This window comes from Syngnathus typhle, linkage group LG5 (genome assembly GCF_033458585.1).
Source record: "Syngnathus typhle isolate RoL2023-S1 ecotype Sweden linkage group LG5, RoL_Styp_1.0, whole genome shotgun sequence".
NCBI lineage: Eukaryota > Metazoa > Chordata > Actinopteri > Syngnathiformes > Syngnathidae > Syngnathus > Syngnathus typhle.
Window position 1 is genome coordinate 14,646,734 of NC_083742.1, and position 27,876 is coordinate 14,674,609.

The following is a 27,876-nucleotide window of genomic DNA, read 5'->3' on the forward strand; positions in this document are numbered from 1 at the left end:
ATGTGCACCGCGTTAAAATTCAATATTGCGTTCACACTCCCGAGTCGGAGTGGGAGCGCAGTCGGAGCAACAACCGTAGCTGCAAATCGATAGATTAAATTGAAACATATGAATAAAACACAGCGTGATAAATAAAAGAGGAGATGGTTTACTCTTGTTGCTACAATACTGCGCAGCCCCTCGACTCCCAAAGCAGATGGAGGGAGCAGAGGAGACCGATGACCGGAGGGACAAAGAAACAGAAAAAATGTGCTTTGGAACATTCTTTAAATCAGTTCTTAGATGGATTTTTGTGTGTGTTTGTGCGATGATCTTCCATTCAGCGGGTATGTTAAAAAGGTTAATCAGCCAAATGAAACATCCGTGTTACAATTAAGGAAACATTTTGTGTAATGTGAACATATAAAGCTATCGATCAGGATGAAATGCATCTTTAAACAACCAACAGTCAAAAAAAACAAATCAGCAATTTGGATTTTACCGTGGTGATGCAATTAGAATATTTTAATAATGGCTTGAATCTGTCAGCTCGTAGAAAATACCATCAAAAATTGATCAAGCATTATTTGTCAATCATGACACTAATGAGTCATTAAAAGAACATTAGGGAAAATCCTCTCGATCCATTTACTTTTCTTAATTGGATTTATTACAATTTATTTTAAAAAATGGCTTGCTTGCTTGCTTAAGCTGCAAGGCAGCTAGTTTGCTTTTTTATGGTTTGTTTTTGCCATGCTATGGTTGTATGGCCTCATCTCAGCCATATCATTTTTCTTTTACTCTTAATGCTTACATGATTATCAGTCGGCATCGACGTGATCCAAACTAGGACAACAACAGGCTGAACATACCTGTCATTGATGCTCCAGTTGAGGCAGAGGTTGAGAGAGCTGAGTTTGCGACACTTTTTCACCACCTCCATTACCGTCTCATTGTTCAGCTCTGAGATGTGCCGCAAGTCCAGCACGGTCAGGTTGCGTAGCTGAAAACATAAAAGTAGCATAAACGTTTGGTGGTGATGGTTAGTCATTTCTTATTATTATGTTTGAATACAGAGTTATTTTCTTTATAAAAAGACAAATGTGTAATAGCAGGACTGGAGACTTAACTACAGGAGCGCTGATAAAAAAAAGAAAAACATTCATTTGAAAATTGGTCATTATGTTTCTTCTGTGATGTTAAGCATAGAGAAATTAAATAGAACGTGATGGCTGGATGGGTGCTCCAAACACTTCCACCCTAAGCCATCAAAGCATAAGAATTAGGCTCATACAACTTTGTTAGTTTTCCAATATGTGTTTCCATAATTGCTCTGAGCCAATACTATGTATGCTCCCTTTCCTTTCATCTCCCCAATTTTAAATCATCCCTCGCTCCTATCTGAATACTCCCAAAGAGGTCCCAGGATTAAAAAAAAAAAAAGTCAATATCTTGGCTTCCTGACACCCATGTGTGAAAAAAACAGGCTTTGGGAAAATGAATGAAGCACATTTAACTGCACGCATGTTGGAGGGGGGTCAACCAGTCAGAGGAGTGATATTCCAGGCGGCCTCCGGGGAGGGCGGGCGGTGGTGCTAAATGTCACGGCTAAAAAGAAAACAAGCTCACGTCGGGTGTTTAGATCACTGAGCACTACTGTTGGCTCCATACGTTTGACATATAAAGCAGCAGCGTGAACGCACGGGGGGGTGGGGGTGAGGGGCGGCAGAGGCTCATTGAGTCAACCAAGCGGACGTGGGAAAGCGTCTTCTCAAGCACGGCGAGACCGCTAACCGTTCTAAAACTGGCCATATAATTGCATCGCCTGTTCTAAAGGTCTTCTTCACCATGAAATAAACATGAAACAGAATGTTGTGATAACACGGAGACGTCTGTATGTATATGCTGAATAGATGTGAGGTAAACAAACAGCTTGTGTATTTGCATGTGTGGACAAATAAGTGTGTATGTGACAAATAAGAAGGTCAAGTGGGTGAGCGGCTGGTGTTTGATGGAAGGTAGGTGAATGCGGACAAGCAAACACAAAAAAAAGTCGCGACGTTCCCCTGTGGCCAATGCCGAATCAAATAACAAATTATTCATGCCCAATAAACCCGATCCGTGTGTGCGTGTCACTTATATCCAATCAGATTTATCACGTGACCATTACATCTCCTCACACATGCATATTTATTAACGTGATTAAAGGTTCAGGAAATCCCCCCCGAGGACAAAAATCGTATTTGCTCACCAAATTTAAAACTGCTTATGTCGGCTAAACTGAGCTCTGAATCCAGCCAAGAGAGTAGATTTCATTGATGTGGCTAACCAATGGGAAATGGGGCCAACCGCGGTCGGATCGGATTGGCCCGTAGTGTAGCTAGGTGGGCAAAAATAGAGAAAATATGTGTTGGTGAAAGGGAGGAGGCAGCCAAGACTGGAACTTTGTTCATCCATCTCCGCAAGTTGATGTATGAAAAAAGAACAAGCTTTCAGTAATTACTCAGAGCCACATCAGGTGACGGGACGCAAAGCCGGCGTTTGTTTTCCCATAGTTGACAGATTACGTTAATTTGACTGGAACCGTTTTAACGGCTCCAATCGTATTGAATCACTTCCACTCGCGAAATAGTTCATTTTGTGTGTCACAGGAATGTACGCGCAGGGGAAGAAAAACAAACTAACGGTGAGCGCGGCGTTGAAGGGGAAACAAAGCCGGTGATTTAGGTAGAAAGAAAAATCGACTTTGAAAAAAAAAAAATGAGGGGAGGGGGTGAGGGTGGATTCAGAGTTTTTCTTTTTTTTCTTCACCGCCTGTGACCACGCAGACTTCATCACGTCTCCCCCGAGTTGGCAGCTACACCTGGATAATTATTCATGCCATTCATAAAAACAGCCAAACCTGCAAAATCCAGCTGCTCTGAGGCCAGCCTGGTGTCCCCACCCATGAATATACGCAGGCTGGCGCTCAAATTAATGCACGCATTGATTTTTATGAATATTCCGAGTTCGGCGCATGGACGCACGCTCAAGTGCACAAATACAATGAGGATTCTCAGAACACAATCGCGCATTATGAACACACGCTGCTCCAATGAATCAACCCTTCCGCCAAAAATAATTTCATCTCCAATCAGTAAATTAACAACCAATACTCCTATGTCTTAAAGGCATGATTTTAATTTAAATTTAGATTGAAAAGAACAGGGGGGGGGGGATTTATTACGCCGAGTACAATGTGCGCCAAAGCACTATTAAATCTGCTAAATTGGATATGAATTATGGACAATTTCTCCGTTGTTTCCGGCCCAAAAACATGCAATCGATTCACACGCAGAGACGGATGACAAAACGTCTCATACATGAGACAACGGGTGTAGCGGCACATGTTTTTCTGAAACGAGTATTATTTAATGTGGCCCGCGTGACAGGAGGGGGTGCGCCTCCTGGCTCGGCTTCAATTAGAGGCTCTCTCAGGCAGGAAGAATGAGAGTCTGAGGTCAAACGCAACGCGCCATTTGAAATTAAAGAAAAATAACACACGCTTTTAAAAATACACCCTCTCTTGGCTACAAGCGTGGGGAGTTCAATATTAGAGGCGGGTGATTTGACACTTTATTGCATTAAACGGTGTTATAGGGCCAAGTAGTCCACGCTCACTTACAACTCTTGCGTTATTACAGCATTTATTTACTCAGCGTCAAGCCTTTCTGAGCAGGAAGCTAGGGGACCTCATGCAGAGGATGTGATGTTATAACCACAAGGCTACATGAGCAAGCGTTGCTTTTGGAACCATTAGTTTGGTTAATTCAAAGTGTGATTTAATGGGGATGTTTGAGACTGCTCCTTGATGAAAAGAATTGTTTTTTTGGGGTATATGTTTACATGACCACAGTGGTTTGGAAGCTTTAAAACATAAATCCTTTGAGTATCGGGGCTTATATTATAGTGTAGCAAAAAGTGTACATCCATTTGATACTTAGTATTCTAAATATGGCCACAAAGGATTCTATTCAAGAGCTGGCTGGGAAAACAAGCGCTTGTTGTATTTGCAGTGTTCACCAACATGATGCCTGTCAACATGGTGCTTATCAAAATAACACCTGAAAAGTAAACACCATTTTTGTTGAGTTATAGAAAACCTTAGAATAACTAAGAATGTGACACTCTTGGCAAAAAAAATTAAGACGTGGGAGTTAAAGATGGGTATAAAAAAATGACAATAAAAATGTTATCTTCGGAATTAGCAATTGAGGGAAAAAAGACGTCGTGGAAGAGACACTTTTGTTCAAAACTTTGTGCACAGCAAATGACTTAAGTTTCCAACAGTCAGTATCATCCAAAGTTCTGAAGAGGAAGTCAAAGTCGAAACAAGCGCGACTGTTTTGTTGTAGCGGCGGCGGCCCGGCCGCCATTATTCATTCCGCTCAGACGCCCTCATGTGTTGCAGACGGTGTCAGGCAGGACGCGACGGAGGCCAAAGAGGTGAGATGAGTGTATCCCTGTCACTACGTGGCTACAACTGGGCACTCATGCATACACACTTTTGTTTTCTTCTTAACCATCTCCTGCAGAGTTCCGTGAGACAAGATTAAATCACTCTTGCCCACGTAATAAATCATTACTGCATATTGATCAGAATTGCATCACCTGAATGAATCATAGTTGGGGTATTTGTGAATTGAGCAACTCTAAAAACCTAAATCTGCAGTTGACTGTCAGAAGTGCTGTAAATACAATTTGAGTGGATTTCCAAAAAAATCCAATCCAATGTTCAGCATTGTGATATTAATATGAAGAGAGTGAGAGAAAGAAATGCATGAACTGGAAAAGTCATATTTTTATTGTACGTTTAATATCAAGCAATAAATTCTATTGTCTAGTTCAGGATGGATGGATGTGTGTACGTGTTTTTTTTATCTGTCATACACCCATCTACAGTACTGTCTATCACTTATTTCCTCCGCCACAGTCCTTTTTTCTCCCTTTCAGTCACTAATCCCACATGTGCAAGTGTTGATAACAAACTCGGTAGTGAGGAAAGGCTCGAGGAGGAGATAGCGAGCACTGTTTCGTGCGGGGCTCGGCGTACACTTGTATGTGCGCTCACAAACGCGCAGACAACAAAGAGCGCTGGTTGGCAGCCAGACAGTACAGTGGCACCAGCTTGGCCAGTAACCAGACAAGAAGCAACACACCCGCCCAACCCTACTGGAGGTCAACAACCCCTTCATTGCGTCACCCCTCCGTCTGTGGATTAAGACGTCTGACAGCTAAATGAATTATTCTTCAATTACTCTTGCAACACACACACATAAAAAAAACCCATCATCCTCAGGCTCTTCTTTACTCATTATATTTATAAATCCCCCAATCTCCTTCTTACAGGAGCAGAGAAAATTATTATTTCCATTTTCAGCGCCTTCCCCCCCGCCAACCTCTATAACCTTTCTTGCTCCAAAAGCCCCTCTTAGTCCTCAAATTGCCCCCCTCACTCCAGTCAGTTATCCCCAATTCCACCTCTGGGACAAGTATGCAATCGCTCAGACACACACACACACATTTTATTTCATATAGCAATAGGTACAGACATGCATTTAGTTCATTCGCTTGTTTCCAGGCGGGGTTATCGGTGTAACACAGGTCACTGCGGTAATGTATTTCCAGTGGACCAATATGGAGGGGGACGCGAGATAAGGTGTCGACAGACTATGGCAAAGCCAGACATCACTCTTCCATTGTAGGAGGGCAACTGAAGGCGAGGCACTGTGTCACAGCCACGCATCTCACAGTGAAAGACCCCCAAAGCAATTACGAGACTTGTGGAAAATAAAAAAGTTTGGAAGTCAAACAACTTGGGAGTTCAAATTTTAAGGAACAAAATTTCACCGTGACCCGAATAGGATGAGGAGTAGAAAATGGATGGATAGATAGTAGAGTAAGTAAAGTACAAGAAATGGAAGACATCTGGGTTGGAGTGTGTCAACGTGGCTTGGCATGCGTTGATTTGCCTCAATCCCTCGCTTCCCCCATGTGGTTTGTGTTTTCTTTGGCTTTTTCTTTGTTTATCCCCATTCAAAAGGGAATCTGGGATGATAAGCCAAAAGAAAAAAAAATGGTAATGACAACGATAGAACTAAAATAAGAACCCGCAAAAAAAAAAGGTTTCGCTCTACTTTTTGTGTTTACGTTAAGGTGCTTACTCAAGGAGAGCGTCTGGTATAATAACTGAGCCGAACATATCATGCAAGTTGGAAAAATGACTCGATGTGGGGGGGTCCTGATGGCAGAAGCTTCAAGACGACAACAACATGCAGTTATGCTGACATTGACGCCAAATAGACAGGCGGAGAAATCTCTCGTTCCAAATGCGAATGATTGGGAGAGTTGCATCATTCAATATAACAGCGGCATACAAAAGACTCAAAAGAGATCCTGAACAATAGGGAGCATCCAAAGATCCTCTGGTATCTCTATCCTTTACATTTCTAACACTACCACAGAATTTCAAATATTGCTGTGTCGACATTCCACGTCAATGGTATTTATACAAAAGCGGGAAAAGTTCTGCAGAGGGGAACACTGTACAGAAGAAGCCCAAAAGAGTATTTAACCGTTTTATGATGGTGGCCGTTTGACCCCCTAGGGCCGGGGATTACATCTATTTCAATTATTACTTATGGAGAAAATAAATTCAATATATTGATATTACTATTGCACTGCCACCACAAAGAATAAAACCTATAATTATGGTTCTGGAATTAAATAGCCTCCCCGTCCCACAGCAGACTGTTTTATACGCTCGAAAAGCACATCGAAAGTTGGAGGTATTGTGGTCCGGTTGTTTCAAATTTAGAGAATATTTATCAAAGGTCCCAACTTTCTGTGGCGCGGAACAACAAAACCGCCGAGGCAGCACGGCTGAATGGAGCTACAAGGCCCCAAATTAAAACCAGAAAAATCCCAGTTGTGCACATCAGAGAGACGACACAAAGCTATCGCAGCCTCAAAATATATGCCGTTTCATCTCTGACACATTCTTCAACAGCATCGTCATTTGTTTTGTCCCAGGGCGGCTCTCATTCGCCCAGACATTAAGACTTTTCACAGGAGGGGGGGGGGAGAAATAAGTATGAGTCCCACATTGTCTTGGGGCAATGATAGGTTGATGTATGAGGAGGCAGAGGGGAAGTCATCTCAGAGCGACGGGAGGAACGCTCGCCGCCACCAAGAGCGGCTCTCTTAACATCAACTTTCCAATAGAGTCGACCTTGGACTTAATCACTGGCAGAAGAAAAGAGCCGCGCTTGACAGGAAGATGGAGAGACACAGAGGGACTGTTTGTGAGCGTAACAAACACAGCGCATATGCAAGAGGGAGGCAATGTCTTAAGATTGATTGATGGAAAAGCTGAAAAACAGAACGATGGTCAACGGAAACGAGGTGATTTCAACACTTTTCAATCAGGAGGCAATGTCTTAAGACTGATTGATGGAAAAGTTCACAAACGAAAAAACGGTTAATGGAAACAAGGTGATTTCAACACTTTTCAATCAGGAGAATGCGAGTTAGAAGAGGCGTGCTAGCTGAAGCGGGCCACACGCATAACTGGGCCTAATCTGAGTTTTTGGAGTTTGAGTTCAGACAATCCAAAAACAATCACAGCCAAATACAAAGTTTGTTGTGTTCAGAAGTACTTTCACAGTAATGTATCATGTCTTTTCTACAGACAACTTTGTTTGGGACTTTGAAAAAGTGTCACGCTGGGATTTTAAAATAGTGTAGAGCACGGATGTCAAACTCAAGGCCAGATACGGCCCGCCACGTCATTTTATGTGGCCCGTAAAGACAAATTGTGCATCAAATTCGTGTGTCATTCCTAGAATTGCAAATTGTCTTCACTTTTAATAATATCTGCTTTTTTTAAATATTTGACCAGATTTTACTCGTCCGATTTGAAAACGAGTTTGTTTTGTAGCTTTTACTGCATATAATCAGTCATAACGGCCCTCCGAAAGAAGCTAATATTACAATGCGGCCCGCGAAAAAAATGAGTTTGACACCCCTGGTGTAGAGAATCATCGAAGAAGCAACCAGAAAATTCCTGGCTAGCTTTTGATAACTGCATGGGTATAATTGTCAAAGGCACTGCTTCACCATCTACATATTGCTGTAATAATCCACAACTAACAAAATGGTAACTTAAGTGAAATAGTGTAAAACTTCTCCCAGACCGGAGAGCTCAACTGTTTTTCTCGTTGCAACCAACAAGACAATAGCTTAGGCAAGCAGAGCCGTGCTACAGATATCGAGTTTTGCCGCAAATCGCAGGGGAGCCGCACAGCCCGCGTGGAATTAACCACGGCCGAACCATTAAAGGATCATAAATGCCAAGTCTTTATAGTTACTCGGCACACCATCGGCATTAGCGCCGTGGGAGGCCCGTTGCGACAATCAGATCGTATGATTAGGAGAATACCGTTTCCAATTGATTTCCTCGTCCCCTCATTTGTGTGAAGTCGGTTTAAAAAAAGAATATCAATCTGAAATGAGGGTGCCATAAATGAGAACTTCATAAAATATAATGGATTTTGTCCAGTTCTCTTTTGCGCTAACAGGGTGGCGAGGAAGGGGAATGGGTAGCTTATCAAAGAGAGCGCGTGCAATTGAGGAGGCCAAATAAGAGGGAGGGAAGGTAATAATTGAGCAAGGGGGAGAGGGGGAGGGCAGCCTTGCGCTCGCATGGATAGTCTACGGAGTCATCAGGAAACGCAACGATTCCTTATGCGGGAATACGATTTCCAATCGACAATGGGAGGGGCCAAGTGGGAATAAATGAGGCGGAATCACCTGCTAAGGAGAAGATTACCGAGAGAGTCAGTAAAAAGAGCAAACAAGCAGTATGGGAAGCCTTGAAACATAAAAAATAGCAGTGGAAATAACAGAAATAAGACTTGAACCCCGAGACGAGCTTCGATGTGATTCATGGCAACAACAACCGATTCTCTAGGTGCGCTGTTTCCAAATCCTCAGGTTCATTCGAGTGCAAGCTTTCCAGCAGGAATTGGTACAGAGTTGTAATCCATGCTGTCTAAGATTTGGCTGAACAAGTCTGACATTGTTCCTTTACAGTTGGCGAGACGATTTGGAAGCATTTACTCCACTGGCGTTTGCATCGCTGCCGTGTCTTTTCGCCTTTGAATCTTTACAATGATATTGGCAGTTTCCAGGTCTTCCGAGAGAGATCTTGCCGTAGTCTTCCGGGATTTCAGTCCTTTGCATGTTTGTGGTCAATTTACAAATGTAGCAGGGAGACTCTGTGGCTCTGTTCATATTTTTCAGATCGTTTCTTCTGACGGCGGTGTGATTTGGATAAAAATCCATCGTTTGATTTAGTAAAGCGGTCATCACATCTCAAAAGTTGAGAGTATAATTGAAATAAACAATCGATAACCAATCAGCAACTAACTTCGAAAAAAAAAATCTCAAAATCAGGATTATGCACAGCTAAAACTCTCCACGGGTTAACACGGTAATAAATAATAATGAAGTAAGCCCGACCGTGCATGTTCGCGTTCACCTCGCTGTATGCCGACGCTGTTATGATTGGCTGGCTTCATTACGGTCTGTCTACAACACCACGGCCAAGGTCACCAGAGGCCACTGAGATGATAGGGAGGCCAAAACCATAAGTGCAAATTAATCTGCTGTTTAATCTAATAATGTAGGGCGGTATCGGCTGTCTCAGTCCTATTAACACAACAGTAATTGCATTTGAGAGGGAAAGGCCGCCCAAGCCCCACATGGGTGCGTTCACACTCGTGCGTGAGCCCGAGTTCATCAAAAATAAATCGAATTGTATTACAAGGGCACATATGTGGGTGTACAATACACATCGGTCCCTAAGAGCGACTGTGCATTTGAGATGGATTGTTATGACAAAAGTGCTGAATGCCATCTGAGGATTCGCCTTTGTGTGTCCATGTTTATATGGCGCCGAGCTTCTTTAACCACGGGGCCCCGACTCATTAGGATGCTAATATACAAACAGCGGGGTGCACTTAGACAAGTGGCATATTATTGGGATTCATCTCATTAGGCTTTCATGAGATTTAAAAGGGAACACATCACTTCAAAATGAAGTCGGAGATACAAGACTCAGTCGGGTTCTGGGATTCTTTTTGAAAAGTACAATTTACCACTTGGAGACACTGCACGGCCTGCAGGCGCTAGGATTATATCCGAATCAAACATCCACGCATGAAGAAAATGGAGTCACATTTGTAAGCTATTCATAAAGAACATCTTACAGGATTAATTTACCGTTTTGACAAATTTAAGAAAAATAATTCAAATTAAAATAATCAAAATAAAAAATCTATATAAAAAAATCTATTTTGTCACTCAGTGCTAAATTATCATTATTATATATATTTTTTTATCTATAAAGTAGATTTAGTACTAACTTTACTAAATTCACTTTACCATCTCACCTCTTCGTTTAAACGAAGAACCTGAATGATTTTGGGGTAGTTAAGGTCGCAATGTTCGTGTTGAAATAATTCAAGCTGTGTCATCTTAGTTCTGCTCACTTTAGATTTTCACACATCTAATTATAGGAATGAAATCCAGCTAATCTTTGAATATTGATCTTTGTAAAATGCCATTCACCATCACGGTCCAGGTATGACCAAAGCTGTATGAGACTTACAGCGGTGAGATGGATGACTCCTTTTGATGTCACGGGGCATCCCATGAAGCCGACAAACTGCAGCTCTGGGCAACGCTCGGCAACGGCTCGCATCGACTGGTCAGTGACCTGCAGAAGACAAGAGGAGATGAAATTTAGTTGACTCAAGGTACAATTTGTTTTGTCGCGGCGGTGAAACGCAAATGAGCATTACAGCGGGGAGGGTACAATCATCTTGTAAACAAGTATTGTGGGGAAATTCGACAAGCAAGTGGGTGCAGACAGCTGTTGTCAAATTCATGACTAAATGTCAGCTCCATCTGCGCTGCATTCTGGATTGTTTTATGCTTGATGAGCAGCTGAAGTGAGGAGGAGGAAAAGAGGCTAATAGGCAAAACGGGACTTGTCTGCCAACCGGCATCGACTTATGATGGATGGACCACTCCCCTTCATTCACCCGGCCGTCCACGAGCAGCCTCAGAATGGATCGGCTGGGATCAATGGGGAAGCGAAACATTTCCACCACCTTATATTGTGCTCATCAATACAGGTATTGATACTGTAGCAACGTTCACTCTCAGAAACACCCGAGAAAGATGTGGGAGATTGTCCTCTCTGTGCTTCTCAAAGTCTTCTCATCAATCACCACAAGCAAATAAGATGAGAAGAAATGAGAGCCGATCGACTTTTTAGGCTGATTAATTGATGACGGAACACTGAAGGACTTTAGATGGCAAAAAAAAAACTTTTTTAATCATGTCTAGCTAAATTATTTTTGGGAGGTCCCCAAGAAACTCTATAACAGCTTAGTGCACTCAAATACGAATCCTAAACGCCGTTTGTGTTGTTTACATGAGATAAATATACTTTTCATTCGAAACAGCAAAACTATTAAATAGTTATAATAAAACTAAATATAAAATAAATATATAGTATATTATATAAAAAATAAATATAATAAAATATATATGTATAAATATATATATAAATATATATAAAATAAAACATTTCCATTTAGACAAACTGAAATAAATACATGAAAAAAACAAAACATGATCCCTTGTCATGAATCTAAAATAAAACTAATTAAAAAAAAACACACACAATTAAATCTTGCAAATTTCAAATGACAAACACTTTGGCTCCGGGACTCACAACAACAATGACAGAGTCCATTTCTTTTTTGCCAAAGTCACATGCTGCACGGCTTATAGGGGTGAAAACACCTCCTGGAGCACCACTCAAGCTTTACGGAGAATTTCTCAAGCTTAACGGTATGGAGCCAACTTGGTTGAAAAGCTTTGAAATGGCTCATAATAGAATGTGACCGTAAGGTCCAGCAGACTAGATGTAGCACCGCACCACCAATTACATTATGTCCAAAATAATTTAGTTCTTATTTGCTACTCCACAGAATAAACCTGCTCCTCATGCCCGACTATTTTTTTCTATAAATTGGAGAGATGTTGAAATATGCTTTGAGTTTGTGTTTTACGCCAGAGGTATTTTGCGTTTTCAGTACAGTGGAACCTCTTGAGTATAGTCAATAGTGCTGGCCATCTTTCAGGTTGCAACTTGAAATAATCTGATTCAAGGTCGACCTTGAGTGTTGTCAGCCTTCATAAAAGCTTTAGAAGCAGGACAGGCGACATGTGGCGTCCTAATTAACAGAGCCGTTGGAAGAAAAATCAAATAAATGTAATACTTTGATGGAATCTAAATCTGGCAACATGCCCTGAGGCCTTGTGTGAGTAAAATGTTTTGTGACTCATGCACTGAAATTTGTTTAAATTCAGAAGTGCATTGTTTTCCAAATTTGATTCATAAGACTTCAAGGGTGTTCAATTTTAACTAAAGAAATGTGTAAATCGGCTCAATTCTTACTTCTTTTTTTTTAAAAGCCTTTTTGTGGTAATGAACACAAATTGTCTTGCAGATTAACTAGTAATTATAATTTCAATTAAAAAAAAGACTTTCTCTGGGTGTGTGCAAAACATTTTAAAAAGAATTAACAGCCCTTGATCATTTCAACTAAGAAAAAACAGTTGAGTGAACTCCACAGATTCATAAAGTGGCGGCAAAGTTGTGAGGATGAACTACGACATTTCTTTCAGTGCTTACATCACGTGGCTAAATAAATCAACGCTTCATCCCGTACGCCGGTGTTCGTAACAGTTGACTGTACTTGACAACCTTGTAGTGATGAAATCGATAAGCTGGGGCCACTTAAAAATTCTCCACCTCAGAATTGGACCCGCCGATCTGGCTCTCGCTCCAGTCAGAAGTGATTATCTGAATGGGAGTCGGTGCTCCCAACTGGAAAACCTGATGCATACGGAACATGATCTTGCAGGGCCAGGTAGAGACAAGTGTGTGGATGCAACTCAAAAAGAGAAAAAAAAAAAGCTTAGCTCCACAAGCATTAACAAAAAAAAAAAACTAGCAGCAATGAAAAAGTTAAGCCCTTCAATAAAAAAATGCAGACTCTCAACTCCAAGGCTGTATCTGTGCAGCGAGTCTCATTGGACCAAAGAAAGAATATTACACCGCTACAATTATTTTCAGCAAGCGAGAAAGAAGGGGAAAAAAATAATAAAGAGCAGCGCACAACAGGCCAGGTGGGCATGTACCGTATCAAATTAAGACTTGTATCCGGGTGGATCCATCAAAGTGGATTCCTCAGTAAAATTCAGAATCTTAAAAAGAAAAAAAAACATGCTCCTCTTCAGCCATGAAAGGACTTTGATTTAAAAACATAAATATAGCGATGGCAACCATTTGTTTAGAAGCCTTGTGGCCCGCCAAGAGAGGCCTTCAAACCTTTCAGCCTTCCACTATCTGATTTAATACTCTCCTAGTGAAGCAAGAAAAGCAGACTGCAATTGCACAACGCTGCAATCACAAAGATGGCTTTTGTGTGGGTCTTGTTGCAAGGTAATTGTTGAGAGTGCTGTGGTTGCCAAAAAGAAAAAAAAAACAGGTAATGTTGCGTGTGAGAGTGTGTTTCATCTTACAGCATGTCCTTGCCTACGCTAATGCTGGGGAAGCACCCAGGGGCCACATCTACTCCGATATGGACATCGATACGGTCCATCATATGACTCATTTGACTCCATCAGACCAGAGTGGTCTTTTTTTCTTTTGTCCAATGCGCCGTTATTTCCTGCCTGATGCAGCTCTCATTTAGCACTGAGCTGTTTTGGACCAATAAAGTCAAAGCATCAGTGATTAAGAACACGAGCATGTAAAGTTGAGCCTTAAAACGATGTCAAATAGAATACGAATTAAAAAGTCATACTTTCCATTTATCAGGCTCGTCTACTTTGCCAAAAAAACTTACGGTCAGTGTTGCGCTATTAAGTGTTTCCTGCACGCGTTTGACAATAAATGCTTTCGACTTCCCTAATTACCATTCAGAGAGATTTTAGGACAAAAGAAAACATCATTAGAAAGACATATTTTTGGCAAGTCATGTGACTTACACAAAATGCTTTAATGAATAAAATTGCCATCTGGTATGACTCCATTTTAGGACTGACAAAAGTTAAGCCTTTATAAATGCTTGAAAGTCAGTTTGATTCGGGAGACTGTTGGACTTTGAATTTTATATTAAGTTTCCTTTTATCATAATAAAAAAAAAATGGCCAGTACGTGTTTTAAGTAACATATAACTGACACTGGGCCGAAAATCCCAATGCCACAATTTGCCAAATTACATTATTTTCCCCAAAAATCTGTTCTATTGGTTATCCCACACTATTATTTTTACAATTTTTTTGGCCATTCAAAAGTGTTGAAAACGGCTTTGAAAATGGCTTATGAATAATGTTTTGATTTTATTTTTATTCTTCTATCAGCAAAGTCTTGAGATTCCAGGGGTCCACTGCATAGTTAATATTCCTTGGCATGTATTTACCCAAGATTTAAAGATTAAAATTAGGGAAAAAAAAATGTCTAGACTTGCAAAACAATCACCCAGTAATGCAAGCTAGCATTCCAAAAACAATTAAATAAGAGTAAACGATATCTTAATCTTTAAGTGACATGACTGAGGTTAGATAAATAAAAGCTTCCAAACACTGGGGAAAAAAAACATTTGTACTATCTGTTTTCCAATGGCGATGTGCCTTTCGAACAACTTTAGATCTGTATGGTTCTATTGTTGCTCCCTAAAGTACAATTCCACACACAAAAAAAAAAAAGCTTCAGAGCAGTCTCAATCCAAAAACCCCTCGAGATGAAAATTCTGCAACTCAATCAGAGGCCACTGAATATAACGACGTCTTGATGAAAGCACTTTGTTACGAAAGCGCTCTTGTGCAATTTTACACATTTCCAATATGATGCGAAAACATGGACACCGCATGCATGCCCGCGAGGTGCAAATTGGAGTGGGGTGATTTTCATCAAAGTTGGGTTCTTTTCCAAGGTAATCATTTCCCTCACAAATACTCTCTTGGGGGTGATCCTGCAGTGGTCTCATCACGGCCTTGGAGCGGGAACACACTTAAAGACCCATGCTTGATCTCTCTCACACTCACTCACACACACACACAAACATACATAGACAAAACATTGTCTACTTTTACAGGCCTGTGTTGAGCTGTATAGATTTGAAGGAGTGGTGATCTTGCAAAAAATCTAAATGCATACTTATTATGTTCTGTAATATCCGCTACCTGGAGACAAAGGCAACACGGAAAGTCGTTAAGTTTTACTACAGCGAGGGAGAGTCTCTTTACTGTGCTTCCTCTGTGCTGATGAGCTGCTGTGCACTAAGTACAAGGTTTGCCTCGGTATTGATCAGAGAAGCGAGTCTCTGAAGATGAGAAGGTCTAACACACACACACACACAGATTGCATACGTATCACTGAGTCCGGACAGATTACAGAGGCAAGCGAGATAAACAAGAAGAAATTTTCAATCTTTTCCGATTACTATAATGAAGCTTGTGATCTGGGGCCTATTTGTTTAGCGGCTTTAGCCCGGCAAATCCCGTCTGGATCCGGACGTGACAGGCAGGGCGGTAGGACGGGCCGCCAAAACGACTGGTATGCACAGAGGCAGGCGCGTGAATATGAAAGCGGTCTGATCTTATTAAAGGGCTGATGGGATGGAGGCGGAGGCGGCGGGATGAGAGCTCTGAATCACCACTTTCTAATCAATCAATCTAATTAAGCAAGCTTTATGAACGCGGCGGCAAGCCGAGAAAGGATCTGCCGACACACAGATTAATAATGATTACTGGATAGCCAGCAACACATTCTATTAAGCATCCATCTTCATGCCTGTCTGAATGCATTGCAGAGGAACTCAACTCAGGGCCGTTTGCGGGGCATTGGCATTATTAGTCTTCAATGAAAATAATGTTTTTATTATTACTGTCGGGTGTCTTTTTTTTTTTTTTTTTAGTCGAGCATAATGTAAGGGGCTAACTCTTGTTACTGCACTGTGCATTGTATACAGCGATAAAAAAAAATGTGTCTGGATGAAAGCAGCTCTCCTTGCCCATTTATGAGGGGCATTACATCACATTAATGGCTCAATTTTTTTTGAAGTATTTGAAGCTCACTAGTAACTCAAAATTTCATAACACAAAAAGCTAATAAATTAAGTGAGGAGTGGGGAACGCTCATAAATCAAGGTAGCACTTAAATAAATTCGGCTATATCAAGATTGTAGAATCAGGTTTTCCGTGATAGACACCAACACGAAGTGCCCTTCAAGGACACTAACAGTAACGAGCCCACATTGCCTATGACAATATTTTTTGTTTGTTTTATATCATATATAAACCGGACCAAAACACTCATTTGCCAATTTACTAGATCAGGCGTATCAATAAACGTAATCCTTTACAGTACTAATGACCAGCTATAAACTCCGCTTTCATGACTCGGACAATTTAAATAAATTTTTACTGACACTCTTTGGGAGAGATTTATGTTAATTTATCCGCCAGATGCTTTTACTCGTGATGCAGGTGAGCTAGGTCACACTATCGATTTTGTTCTTCCCTTTTAGAGTTTATGACAAAGGGTTGACAAGATATAAAAATACAACTCAAGTGAGGCCCGGCAGTTTTGAATTACAGCCTTTAATATGATATGAACATAAAAAAATTAACTGGAGGCCACTTTGAAAATGGTTTTGGAAATATCGTATGTATTTGCAGAACGTAGGTTCATTATTTTTGGGTTACCTGAACTGCTGAAATTTAACATTAATGTGGTTTGAGTGTATATTTTCCATTCATCTACAAACATGAGCATGGTGAATACCAGCCAGAATTCAAACACAGAAGTAACCTAGGTGAAGAACTGCCCAAGTCCCCACCGAGCATCCGACCCACCACTGCGCAGCACCGCACTCCAACTCGCAGCATGACCAAAAAAAAGCCCATAAACTTTGTAGAAAAGCACTATGTATGCTTTTCAAAAATCGAAGGAACAACTGTGAAAGAAGACAGCGTTGAAAAATGAAACTCCCAGGATCAATAGATCTACTTTTCTCCTGCTGTGACCATGCCAGACCCATTTTGGATAGAAGGGATAAAAGATCCATAAAAAGATTGCAATGTCATTTCACATATCTTCCAAAGCGTTTCTGGTCCGACTTGGTACAAAAGATACCCCGGCGGAACAATGACGCTTCTTCAAGGGAAATCTATGCGTCCTTTCCACATGCACGTCAATGCCACGTTCCCCACGCACTTGTCAAGCATCTCGTCTCGTTTCATCGACGTCGTCTGCCTTGATGACGCCAGGACGACTAGAATCTGCACGGGTGATCGCCTGCCTGACTGATTGATCGCCTCGCTCGTCTGCATGCGCCGCTCTCAACTGAAAATTACCTGTCATTTATTCAATCGCTAAAGCTCTCGCGTCCCTCAAGAGTTTCACGCGCTTGTGTAAACGTGCTATTATGGTGCTCTGGCTTCTGGAGGACCTATGAAATATCAACTTGGAAAGATGAAGATGTGTTGTTCACAAGCAGTTTCCCCCCAAAGATCAATACGAGCGAGGGGTCAAAAGAGCAGCTTTGCTTCTCTAAACGTAAAGCCGTTACTGTACATCAGCTTGTAAAAAGTCTCAGATAGCTCTCTCGAGGCTTTAGTTCCTCGTGTGTTCTTTTTGCAATTCAACAGTTCTTTGTTGCGCATCAGACATAAAAAGTGAAGGCACCACAGAGGGCGCCTAGTGACACTTCTCTTCCCTTTAAATGTAAAGTGGTCGCCGTCATTGTGGTCAACGTCAGTGATGGATTTTCAAATCCCACCAGTGTGTTGGTTTCCTCCACGCATATTCACGGAGGGGCCTCCCTTCAACGGCAACCTGCTATATTATTTATACTGCTCGCTGATTTTAATACATAGTCAAGGGTAAGCGTGTAACCAAAAGTGCACATTACTACGAAGGTTCTTCTCTTGAAGAAGTTCATAAGGTTTTCTATGGCAGAAAATTGGCAAAGGCCAAAAGATACGTTTGCTGATTATTAGACTTCAAGCTTTAGCCGACATTGTAAAGCGGTAAATGGTTGGTTGGTTGGTTGGTTGGTTGGTTGGTTGGTTGGTTGGTTGGTTGGTTGGTTGGTTGGTTGGTTGGTTGGTTGGTTGGTTGGTTAACATGGATGGTTGGTTCAAAACATACTCAAAGCTTTTCAGGGTTAGTAAAAAAAATATATATATATTTACAGTTAACGTGAAAACATCTTCCGAATGACAATGTATGACAAATCATGTCATAACTGTTAAAGCAATAACATTTTTGTCCCTAACCCTAAAGTATGCTCAAAAAGACCAAATTAAAGGGATCCTAATAAAAGTTTTCTGCACACAAAAATACTTCAATAATTTCTGATTAATATTATTCATCTTGAATGTATAGCAGAGTGCTTTTCCAAAACTCTTGTGAGCTCATATTAAAACATATTTCAAAAACCAGCCTATACCGTACACTTCTTATCCTCTTTTAGAAAAGAAAAAGAAGTGAACCATACCAAGTCCATCTTACCATCACGTTGTGTTTGCAAGACCAAAAATATGGCATCCACATGCACATTCTGGTTCTTTTACAATTACATGTGACATATCATCCGGTCTACCAAGATTTAATAGAATGCAGGCTTCTAACTGGCACTGGAGCCGATTTTTTTTTTAACTCATCATTTCCAGCACTCGGGGCCGGGCCATATTTATTAGCACAATAGGGTGTTGATATGTAAAGACAATAGCAGAATAGTGTGGAATCTATCACAAAAGATCTCACCAGTGCCAAAAGCATGAACACACACTCAGTCCTTGCCTAATTTCATAGCACTATCTATTGAGATTAATTTTCTAGGGAGTTGTTGTGGGGACAAGGCAATGCCCCATTCGCAATCCACCTGATTGTCCCTACACAAAATCGATGCAGAGTTGACTGGAGGTGTTCTCAAAAGGAAAATCCAGTATTGGGCCACAAGGTCGATCTATTTTGCAGTAGACTAAGACCACCTTGCTGAACTGGAAAAAGGCCCCGTGACAAACTTCAGTCTGCACAACGGTGAACCTCTTAACCCTTCACTGTTCCCATGGTAACAGGTCCGGTCCAATCTATCAATGTGTGCCCGAAATTGACTTAACATTTAAGCTTTACTTAGAGATCAGTTTTATGTCCCCAGCTAATGATGACAAATGGGACTTAAAGGAGTCAAGTGGATCATGTGTCTGGACCAGAGAAACCTGCTCATTGATGGGAGGCATTACAGTGAGGCTCCATATTGGTTTGTTACAGCAAACCATGAACTCTTCTTCTGCCCAAATTTATGGAACATATGGAACAGCTTCTATAAACAGGCAACCAATGGGTAACCAATCGGTAACTCAATTGGTTGCAGCACAGATAACTTGGTCAACCTAGCTTCAACAAATGAGGTACACTGTAAGCCATATCAATTCAGTTCTGAAACTAAATGTTTTATCTGTTCCTTGAATATGTTTATGTAACTCTCACAAAGAGGGGAAAAAGAGATTATTTAACTTGCTGGCATTTCCCGAGCAGTTATTAAAGATAAAATACCGCACTCTCTATTTTGAAAAGGCAACTTGACGCAGACTGACATTAAAAGGTTATAAAAGGAAATTGCTGCCTTGTTGAGTTGCAGCAACATCTGGCTTTTGTTGTTTACAGATGACGCTCTCGATTTCAGATGTGGATAATCTTTGTATGTCAGGTGTTAATAGCAATCCTTATGGATCCAATAAAAAAAAGTGCTCGGTTGTTTTTGGTAGCAAACAGTTCTCAACTTGTTCTCCTCTGCCAGCATGGACTTTTATCAAATCTCTCGTGGACTTCTCTGAATCATTCTCCAGTCAGTCGTAAAAGTACATTTTCAGTTTTCGAGGGTATTCTGGTACAATCTTTTACGCAGCAGAAACACATCCGTCATTCTTTCCACCTTTCCAGCGTCATGGGCCAGAAAGACCCGAGGCTGGCTTGAGGGTACTGGCCTCCTCTGCCCTTATGGCCTCCAGGCATGCAGCCTCTGCCTGCGAGGGATTTATGATTAGAGCTTGAGGAACGTTATGGAGACAGCTGACATCCTAAATACTCGTGAGGCGCGCACACCTCAGTATTCGGGGAGTTCTGTAATGCAGATGATGGCCGGGAAGGTGACAGTGCCCCGGGCAGGGAAATTAGAAGGCTGTTACATGTTACGGATATGTGCAGAGCTCATTCAGGGGGGCATTATTCATACGGATGGTGAGAGTAGTGACAGGGACAGATATTTGCTGTCAGAAGGCTGGAACGGAGCTTCAAGTAAAGTGCTAGCAATGAGCGCCAATGCTTATTCCATACATCGACTTCTGTGGTCTCCCGCAATGTAAGGAAATCACATTGTCCTGCAGCGATTCTGTCACAGTTCTGAAAAAGGCTTTTAAAGGGAGGACAAGCGGAACATTCTTGACATAGAATACAATAACTCCCATATGTCACACATACTGAGGGAGAATACGTCAATAGCTCCGTGAAGTAAAGTTTGAAGAAAAAAATAAAAATAGGGCCGGGTATTGGACAAAATTTGGCACTGTGGAAAATGAACAATTAATAATTGTTATTTAATCAATGAAAAAGTCTCCTAATATGATGAAATCCAGTTTGCAGGCCAGAATCATGCTGAGCTAAAGAATGAACTTGTGCATACTTTACCACAGCTTTAAGATTTAACAATCAGTTCCAAATAATCAACAATTAATCAAATTCATCATCAAACCCACTAAGAAAAAAAACCATCAGGAAGACAATGAACCAAACAAAAGCAATTGTTGAAAAGAGCCGAAGACTTCCAAAGTTGAAAACCAATCCCAAATCAATTTTCATGATTAAAAACATGCTGGGGCTTCTTGTCAGAGGTCTACAGCACACTCGCTTTATTTTGTGTAGCTGTAAACAAGAGGACCATTATCTTTCCCATTACAGTTCAGCTTGACAATTAATGACCAGGGGACCCAAGTCATTAACAAGCTAATAGCTAAATCTAATGTGGGTGCGTGCGTGCGCGCTATATGTGTGTCACAATAGATCGGTATCAAGAGATAAAAGGTGAAGAGTTCTGCTTCCATCATAGCACTAATTAAATGAACTCCTATCACAGATGGCTAAAGTGTCATTACACTTTTATTCACTGCCACATTAGCCACACGCAGACTAATTGTACACGAGCCAGGTCAGATTTAAGAATAATAAAATACAAGGAGGGAACCTGAAAAGCTTGCCCGTGGAAAATTGACCTTTTGTGCCGTGTAATGTTAGCAATAGCGCTCGATCATTAAGTCCACGGGCCTTCAGTAAAAGGTTGTTAGAGAATCATTGCTCCCCAGGGTGCAATGGGACTCGCAAAGACAGAGGGAATGATCGAGGGAAATCAAAGGGAAGGAAACAAATCTCGGGAAAGACCGAGGATGTAAACGGAAATGACAAAAACGGCACAGACGTGGCAGCGAGGAGCTACAAATTGTTCTCATTGTAGAAAATGACAGCCTTTGGTTGTAGGCGTCTAAACACGCACAAGACAAGTGTGTCACAACATGAGCTGTACAGCGTTGCCATGTGACTCTTAAAAGCTGAAGAAAAATGTCTTTACATGTTCAGAACACAGCATGAGAAAATTTTTGGTTCGAAAATCCAAGTAATAAATGGCAACGTGTCAATGAACGGGAACAGCAATTTGTTTAAGAATAATGACATAGATTATGAGAATGTTGTGGGAAGAAACAAACTACTTCTATTGTGCTGTTGACATAAGCATTTTTGATTGTTTATTGAGGTCGATGCGAAATTTAGCAACATGTCGAAGGACATATGAAGCGGAGCCATAAAAGGTTGTTTTTAATTTATAAAGTCATTTAGGGTGTTGAATGGTTCTTTCTTTGTCCATTCATAGTCACAAAGAACTGTTCATCGATCATCTCAACCAAACCTCGTCAATCTTTCTAAAACATCATCCATCTCATCTTCCTCGAGCATACATCATAAAATGTCACAAGATTCTCTTAACGATAAAAGAGGCCGGCGTGGCAGATGCTGCGAGCGAGAACTTGAGCGCAAACAATCAAACGCGACAACATTCCTCTGTCACGCAAACCGCACAACAATCTCAGAACTTGGTACTTGGCAGCTGAGAAAGTGTTTCCCCGATCCAAACAGATGTTGGTTGGCTAATTTTAAACATGTTTGGTATTCTAGACAAGACAGATCTCTTTTTGTTATGTGTGGTCAGACTTTGATCATGATGATTTAGATCGTTTGAGAGGTTGGAATTCCCCCACTTTAAAGAAAGAAGAAAAAAAAAACAGTTTAAACATTTTATATTTTTCGAAGGATTTACTGATTAATGGTGTCCAAGTGACGAACTGAATGAGTAACTCGAGCAAGTGAAGACGCAACGTTTTAAAGAACACGTTAATTTTTGCTTCCTGACCTTTGATCATTAAAGTCGAACATTAACAATGGAACAATGGTTTTATCCCTAACACGACTTCTTAAACACAAGTTATTTTTTGAGTCTGTCTATTTTGATCTTATCAATGGGAAAATTAATTAAGTCCCACGATGAAAAATGGTGGTGTGAGTTTCAAGGGTTATTTAGTGTAGCGTTAGTCAAATCAGTTCTGGACTGGTCATATGACAATCCGATGACTTTCTAGGACATCAGACACCAAACACCACTGAAGCCTAATAAAGCCTGACACCATTAATCAGTAAATCCTTCGAAAAATATAAAATGTTTAAACTGTTTTTTTTTTCTTCTTTCTTTAAAGTGGGGGAATTCCAACCTCTCAAACGATCTAAATCATCATGATCAAAGTCTGACCACACATAACAAAAAGAGATCTGTCTTGTCTAGAATACCAAACATGTTTAAAATTAGCCAACCAACATCTGTTTGGATCGGGGAAACACTTTCTCAGCTGCCAAGTACCAAGTTCTGAGATTGTTGTGCGGTTTGCGTGACAGAGGAATGTTGTCGCGTTTGATTGTTTGCGCTCAAGTTCTCGCTCGCAGCATCTGCCACGCCGGCCTCTTTTATCGTTAAGAGAATCTTGTGACATTTTATGATGTATGCTCGAGGAAGATGAGATGGATGATGTTTTAGAAAGATTGACGAGGTTTGGTTGAGATGATCGATGAACAGTTCTTTGTGACTATGAATGGACAAAGAAAGAACCATTCAACACCCTAAATGACTTTATAAATTAAAAACAACCTTTTATGGCTCCGCTTCATATGTCCTTCGACATGTTGCTAAATTTCGCATCGACCTCAATAAACAATCAAAAATGCTTATGTCAACAGCACAATAGAAGTAGTTTGTTTCTTCCCACAACATTCTCATAATCTATGTCATTATTCTTAAACAAATTGCTGTTCCCGTTCATTGACACGTTGCCATTTATTACTTGGATTTTCGAACCAAAAATTTTCTCATGCTGTGTTCTGAACATGTAAAGACATTTTTCTTCAGCTTTTAAGAGTCACATGGCAACGCTGTACAGCTCATGTTGTGACACACTTGTCTTGTGCGTGTTTAGACGCCTACAACCAAAGGCTGTCATTTTCTACAATGAGAACAATTTGTAGCTCCTCGCTGCCACGTCTGTGCCGTTTTTGTCATTTCCGTTTACATCCTCGGTCTTTCCCGAGATTTGTTTCCTTCCCTTTGATTTCCCTCGATCATTCCCTCTGTCTTTGCGAGTCCCATTGCACCCTGGGGAGCAATGATTCTCTAACAACCTTTTACTGAAGGCCCGTGGACTTAATGATCGAGCGCTATTGCTAACATTACACGGCACAAAAGGTCAATTTTCCACGGGCAAGCTTTTCAGGTTCCCTCCTTGTATTTTATTATTCTTAAATCTGACCTGGCTCGTGTACAATTAGTCTGCGTGTGGCTAATGTGGCAGTGAATAAAAGTGTAATGACACTTTAGCCATCTGTGATAGGAGTTCATTTAATTAGTGCTATGATGGAAGCAGAACTCTTCACCTTTTATCTCTTGATACCGATCTATTGTGACACACATGACAGTTACTACCTCAAGTAAACCCTCAACTTTCAACAGTGAGTTGAAAATTGGGCATTTTTAGAGGTAACCTGAACTTTGGCCTTCAGAATATCTTTGGTCAGACCGGCTTTCAAAAGACGTTTACTTCGACCGCAGAAAAATACAGCAACCTCCGAGAGAAGTTAAACGACGGAGAAATGGTGGGTGCATATCGAAGACTACAGGAAGTGAGAGGCATTCTCAACTGTTACAAGAACTCATCTAAACTATGTTTTCTAGTTCAAGACTGTCTTGACTTGTCACTATGATGGCAGAAGTAGCACCAGTAGAAAAAAGTGCTTCAAGTAAAAGAAAGCAAAACAGTAAAAGCCATGTCGGGTAAAAGGATTTAGTACTCTATTAGTTCCTGTTATGCTGATGTCAATTTCTATCAGGAACATTTATTTTAAATAAATAAGTATATATCTTGACTGCATTTCACAAACTTTGCACCTTTCACACCTGCAGATTAACACAAAGCAAAAAGGCACCGAGTGGAATGTTAATTCCAACCAAATTATATTCAAGGAAAGGATACGAAATGGGATCCTGAGAATGAGCCTTTATTCCCTATGCACATCTTCCTTTCCAAATCAATTATCCACAAGTGGCTGGAGAGGCACTCAAATGGTATAGGCAGAGAGGAGCATATACTGTAGCGGCAGCTTAAGCAATAAAATCAAACTTGCCATCATTTTTAGTGAAGTAGGGATTAGTGACGATTGATTGAAGCCAAAAGTGATGAGGACATGAAGAACATGTGCTGAGCAAATCTAATTCAAAGGTCTGATTCTATGAAGAATACGACTAAAACGGGAAAATTGCCTTTGCCATCTCCAATAGGATCACCTAAAAACTCTGCAGAAGAGACCACTGGGGCTGCTGAAACCCCAAATGATGAAAGATGAAGTTATCAAAAAAGGTCAGAGGGGTGATGTGAGAAATGATGTCAAACTATAAATACAGAAAGCTCACAGTCATAGCGCAGACACCGAAAATACAGCCGGTGCCACCGAGACCAGAAAGAGTCTAATTGAGCCTTAAGGGTCCGTGACATGTGGGGATGTGCTAACGTTAGCAAAAGTGTGGGTGCGCATTTAGAAATGGAAATTTGGTTCGAATTATGTCAGCAAACATGAGTCAAAAAACCAATAGAGGAAGTCAATATTTAAAATTGGTTCACGTGTGTATAAAAACAAGCATGTGAGCATATTAACTTTGTGGTCAGTCATTTCCAGAAAACAGGAAAGGAGGGGGGGAGTTAATGAGACAGCCCTGCTCGGGCAAAGATGACGAAACTTCATTTAGCAGTCTGTCAAGGTCTGTATCCTTGAAGGAAACCTAATTATTCCTTCCAAAAAATAATAGCTGCTTACGAAATGTCACTGGGCTTGTTCACTGAGTGGTTCTTTATTCTCACCAGCCAGCCGTGAAAAAGAATCTGGTATGCCAAACTCACCTCCTTTCAGCCATGCGTTCTTTTTTTTCTTGTTTGCTTTTATTCTAAAGAAGGTTCAAGTAACATCGTAAATTGACGACACGTGAAAACAAGACATACTGTACATGAAGAGCAAGGCGCAAACCACATCCACTTCTTTAAGTACTTGCACAATACATAAACAGGTCCATTATACAATAATCCCCCAAACACATCAAACTATAAAAGCTAGTTCATAAAACTAAGACGGTACTTAAAGACTTGGAGTCAGTCGTTCCTCTCAGGTCTGGTTGCTAAACTTTATTTCACTCACACTCGACAAGTCCAAGGATTCCATAATCTGTCACTGAAGAGGAAAATAACCCTCAAAAATCAACAATCCAATATTTACCACTGCACTATAGAAGCAACGTTTTCTATATTACTGTAATAAATATTGTGGAAGTTGTTTTTCCCTAAGGCGCAAACACACACAAAATGCAGAATACAAGGCTTTATGATTAATGTGTCTCCCCTCTAAACACTGAGTCGTGTCATGATCACAAACATTTATTAAAAAAAAATAAAAAATAGGCGTCACGGCTTCACCATTGGTTGTTTGGAGCCTTAAGATACAGGTTTAATACATTCAAATTATCTTCGCTTATTGAAATAAATGGGAATTCCATTAATCAGTTGCGGCCTCCCAAAATAATGTCTGCCCTAAATCAAATGTCCAGAAAGAGATTAGCCGACAATATTGAGTATTTATTGTTATCTTTTTTAAAACATTAATCGCGTTTCCTAGTTTGATGTGACGCCAGGCTGTTTTTGCCAAGCGGCACAGTATGCCCATTCCAGCGTTGCTCTCGAAAACTCATAGACTTGATGCCACAGGCTGAATTGCTGTAACAATATCGATTAATGGCGGCAGGTGAGGTCTGCTCACACACACAAAAGCAACGACGACACTCTGTCTGCCTTTCACGTGAAGTCTTGTGAAATACCTCGTTGTGTGTTATGAGGGGGAAGTGTCAAAATATTATATACAAAAATACTCTGATGCTTCCTTACAGACTTCTCCAAAATTTAAAGAATTTAAATAATACATTTACACAGCAAAGTGAGAAGCCCAAATTAAAATTGTATTGTATCGTAATGTAAAAACGTAAAGTCTGCACGAGCTAACTCACCAAAATCCATCCTTTCAACAAGACACATAACAAATGGAGAGAATATCGCAAAGAATTATTCAATGTGACAATTAGTTTTGTTTTACGCTTGCACCGTACTGACAGAAAAATGAACGGCCACCTTGAGGAAGACGACATTACATTAGAAACCATTAGACATTCGAAGATTGTTGCGTCGTTAAATGCCAGAGAAGCAATTGTTGACAGGGGCAACAGACTGCGGAGCGATTAGTGTTTGAACAAAAGCCAAACAATTCATGACAAGGTTTTTTATTATGAATTAGACTCCAGCGGGTAGATCGGAGAAAATTACAGGCAGCATCCACAAGGGGAAAAAAAATTCCTAAATAATTTTGCCCTTTCTAACGGGTTCGTAAATCAAATGAGAACGAAACAAAGTAAAAGCACATTGCAGATGAATCGCAGGCTTTTAGTGCAGTCTCCTGTTGTAATTCTCACACCAAATGTGTCCATTATTCCGCCCAGGTGGCGTGACTCAACTGGCACGCTCGCCCATTCATCTAATTTAATTTTTGAACCCATCAAGCGGTGAAAACGCCTTTGTGTTTTCACAAAGTGGCTCCAGTGAATTAGCGGCATCGACTGCAAGACGGAGCCACCTGGGCTTCCGTACAGGGTGCCAGGAGAAACGAGTGATCCAGAGAGAGGATGACAGACAATAGTGAGCACGCCAGATGCAGGTGTTGCTCCCACGCAACGGAGGAATGCATGACTAAATTATTCAGGGGGGAGGTCAATACTTGTGGGTCTCTTCTCGGACTTCCAGGTTGGAATTGCTGGACCGGCAGCCATCTTTGGAAAAATACACTGAATGGAAAAAAGTGAAAAGAAACAACCCGGGCCGTATACTCGTCTCCCTGCATATTTTTCCATAAAATCCAACTGTCTTAATGTTTTTATTGTCAATACATTTCAAGAAAAATGTTCCCTCACATATATAGAAGTGTCATTAGGGCTTCTATTGAAAATGGTATCTTGGATTTAAAAGGAG

General features: G+C 40.8%; 1 protein-coding gene across 3 annotated transcripts in view; it reads right to left on the reverse strand.

Annotated features, from left to right (window-relative positions):
• The window catches only part of fbxl17 (F-box and leucine-rich repeat protein 17), a 144,114-nt gene that overhangs the window by 88,700 nt on the left and 27,538 nt on the right, over positions 1–27,876 (reverse strand). For all 3 annotated transcript variants that reach the window (XR_009714534.1, XM_061279789.1, XM_061279788.1), the window contains 2 exons: positions 10,691–10,798; positions 852–982 (listed from right to left, as the gene is read on the reverse strand). Coding sequence is in view for 2 of the 3 variants with exons in the window: in XM_061279789.1 (XP_061135773.1) it covers positions 852–982; positions 10,691–10,798 (239 nt within the window). In the remaining variant the exon portion in view is untranslated. The remainder of the gene's footprint in view (positions 1–851; positions 983–10,690; positions 10,799–27,876) is intronic.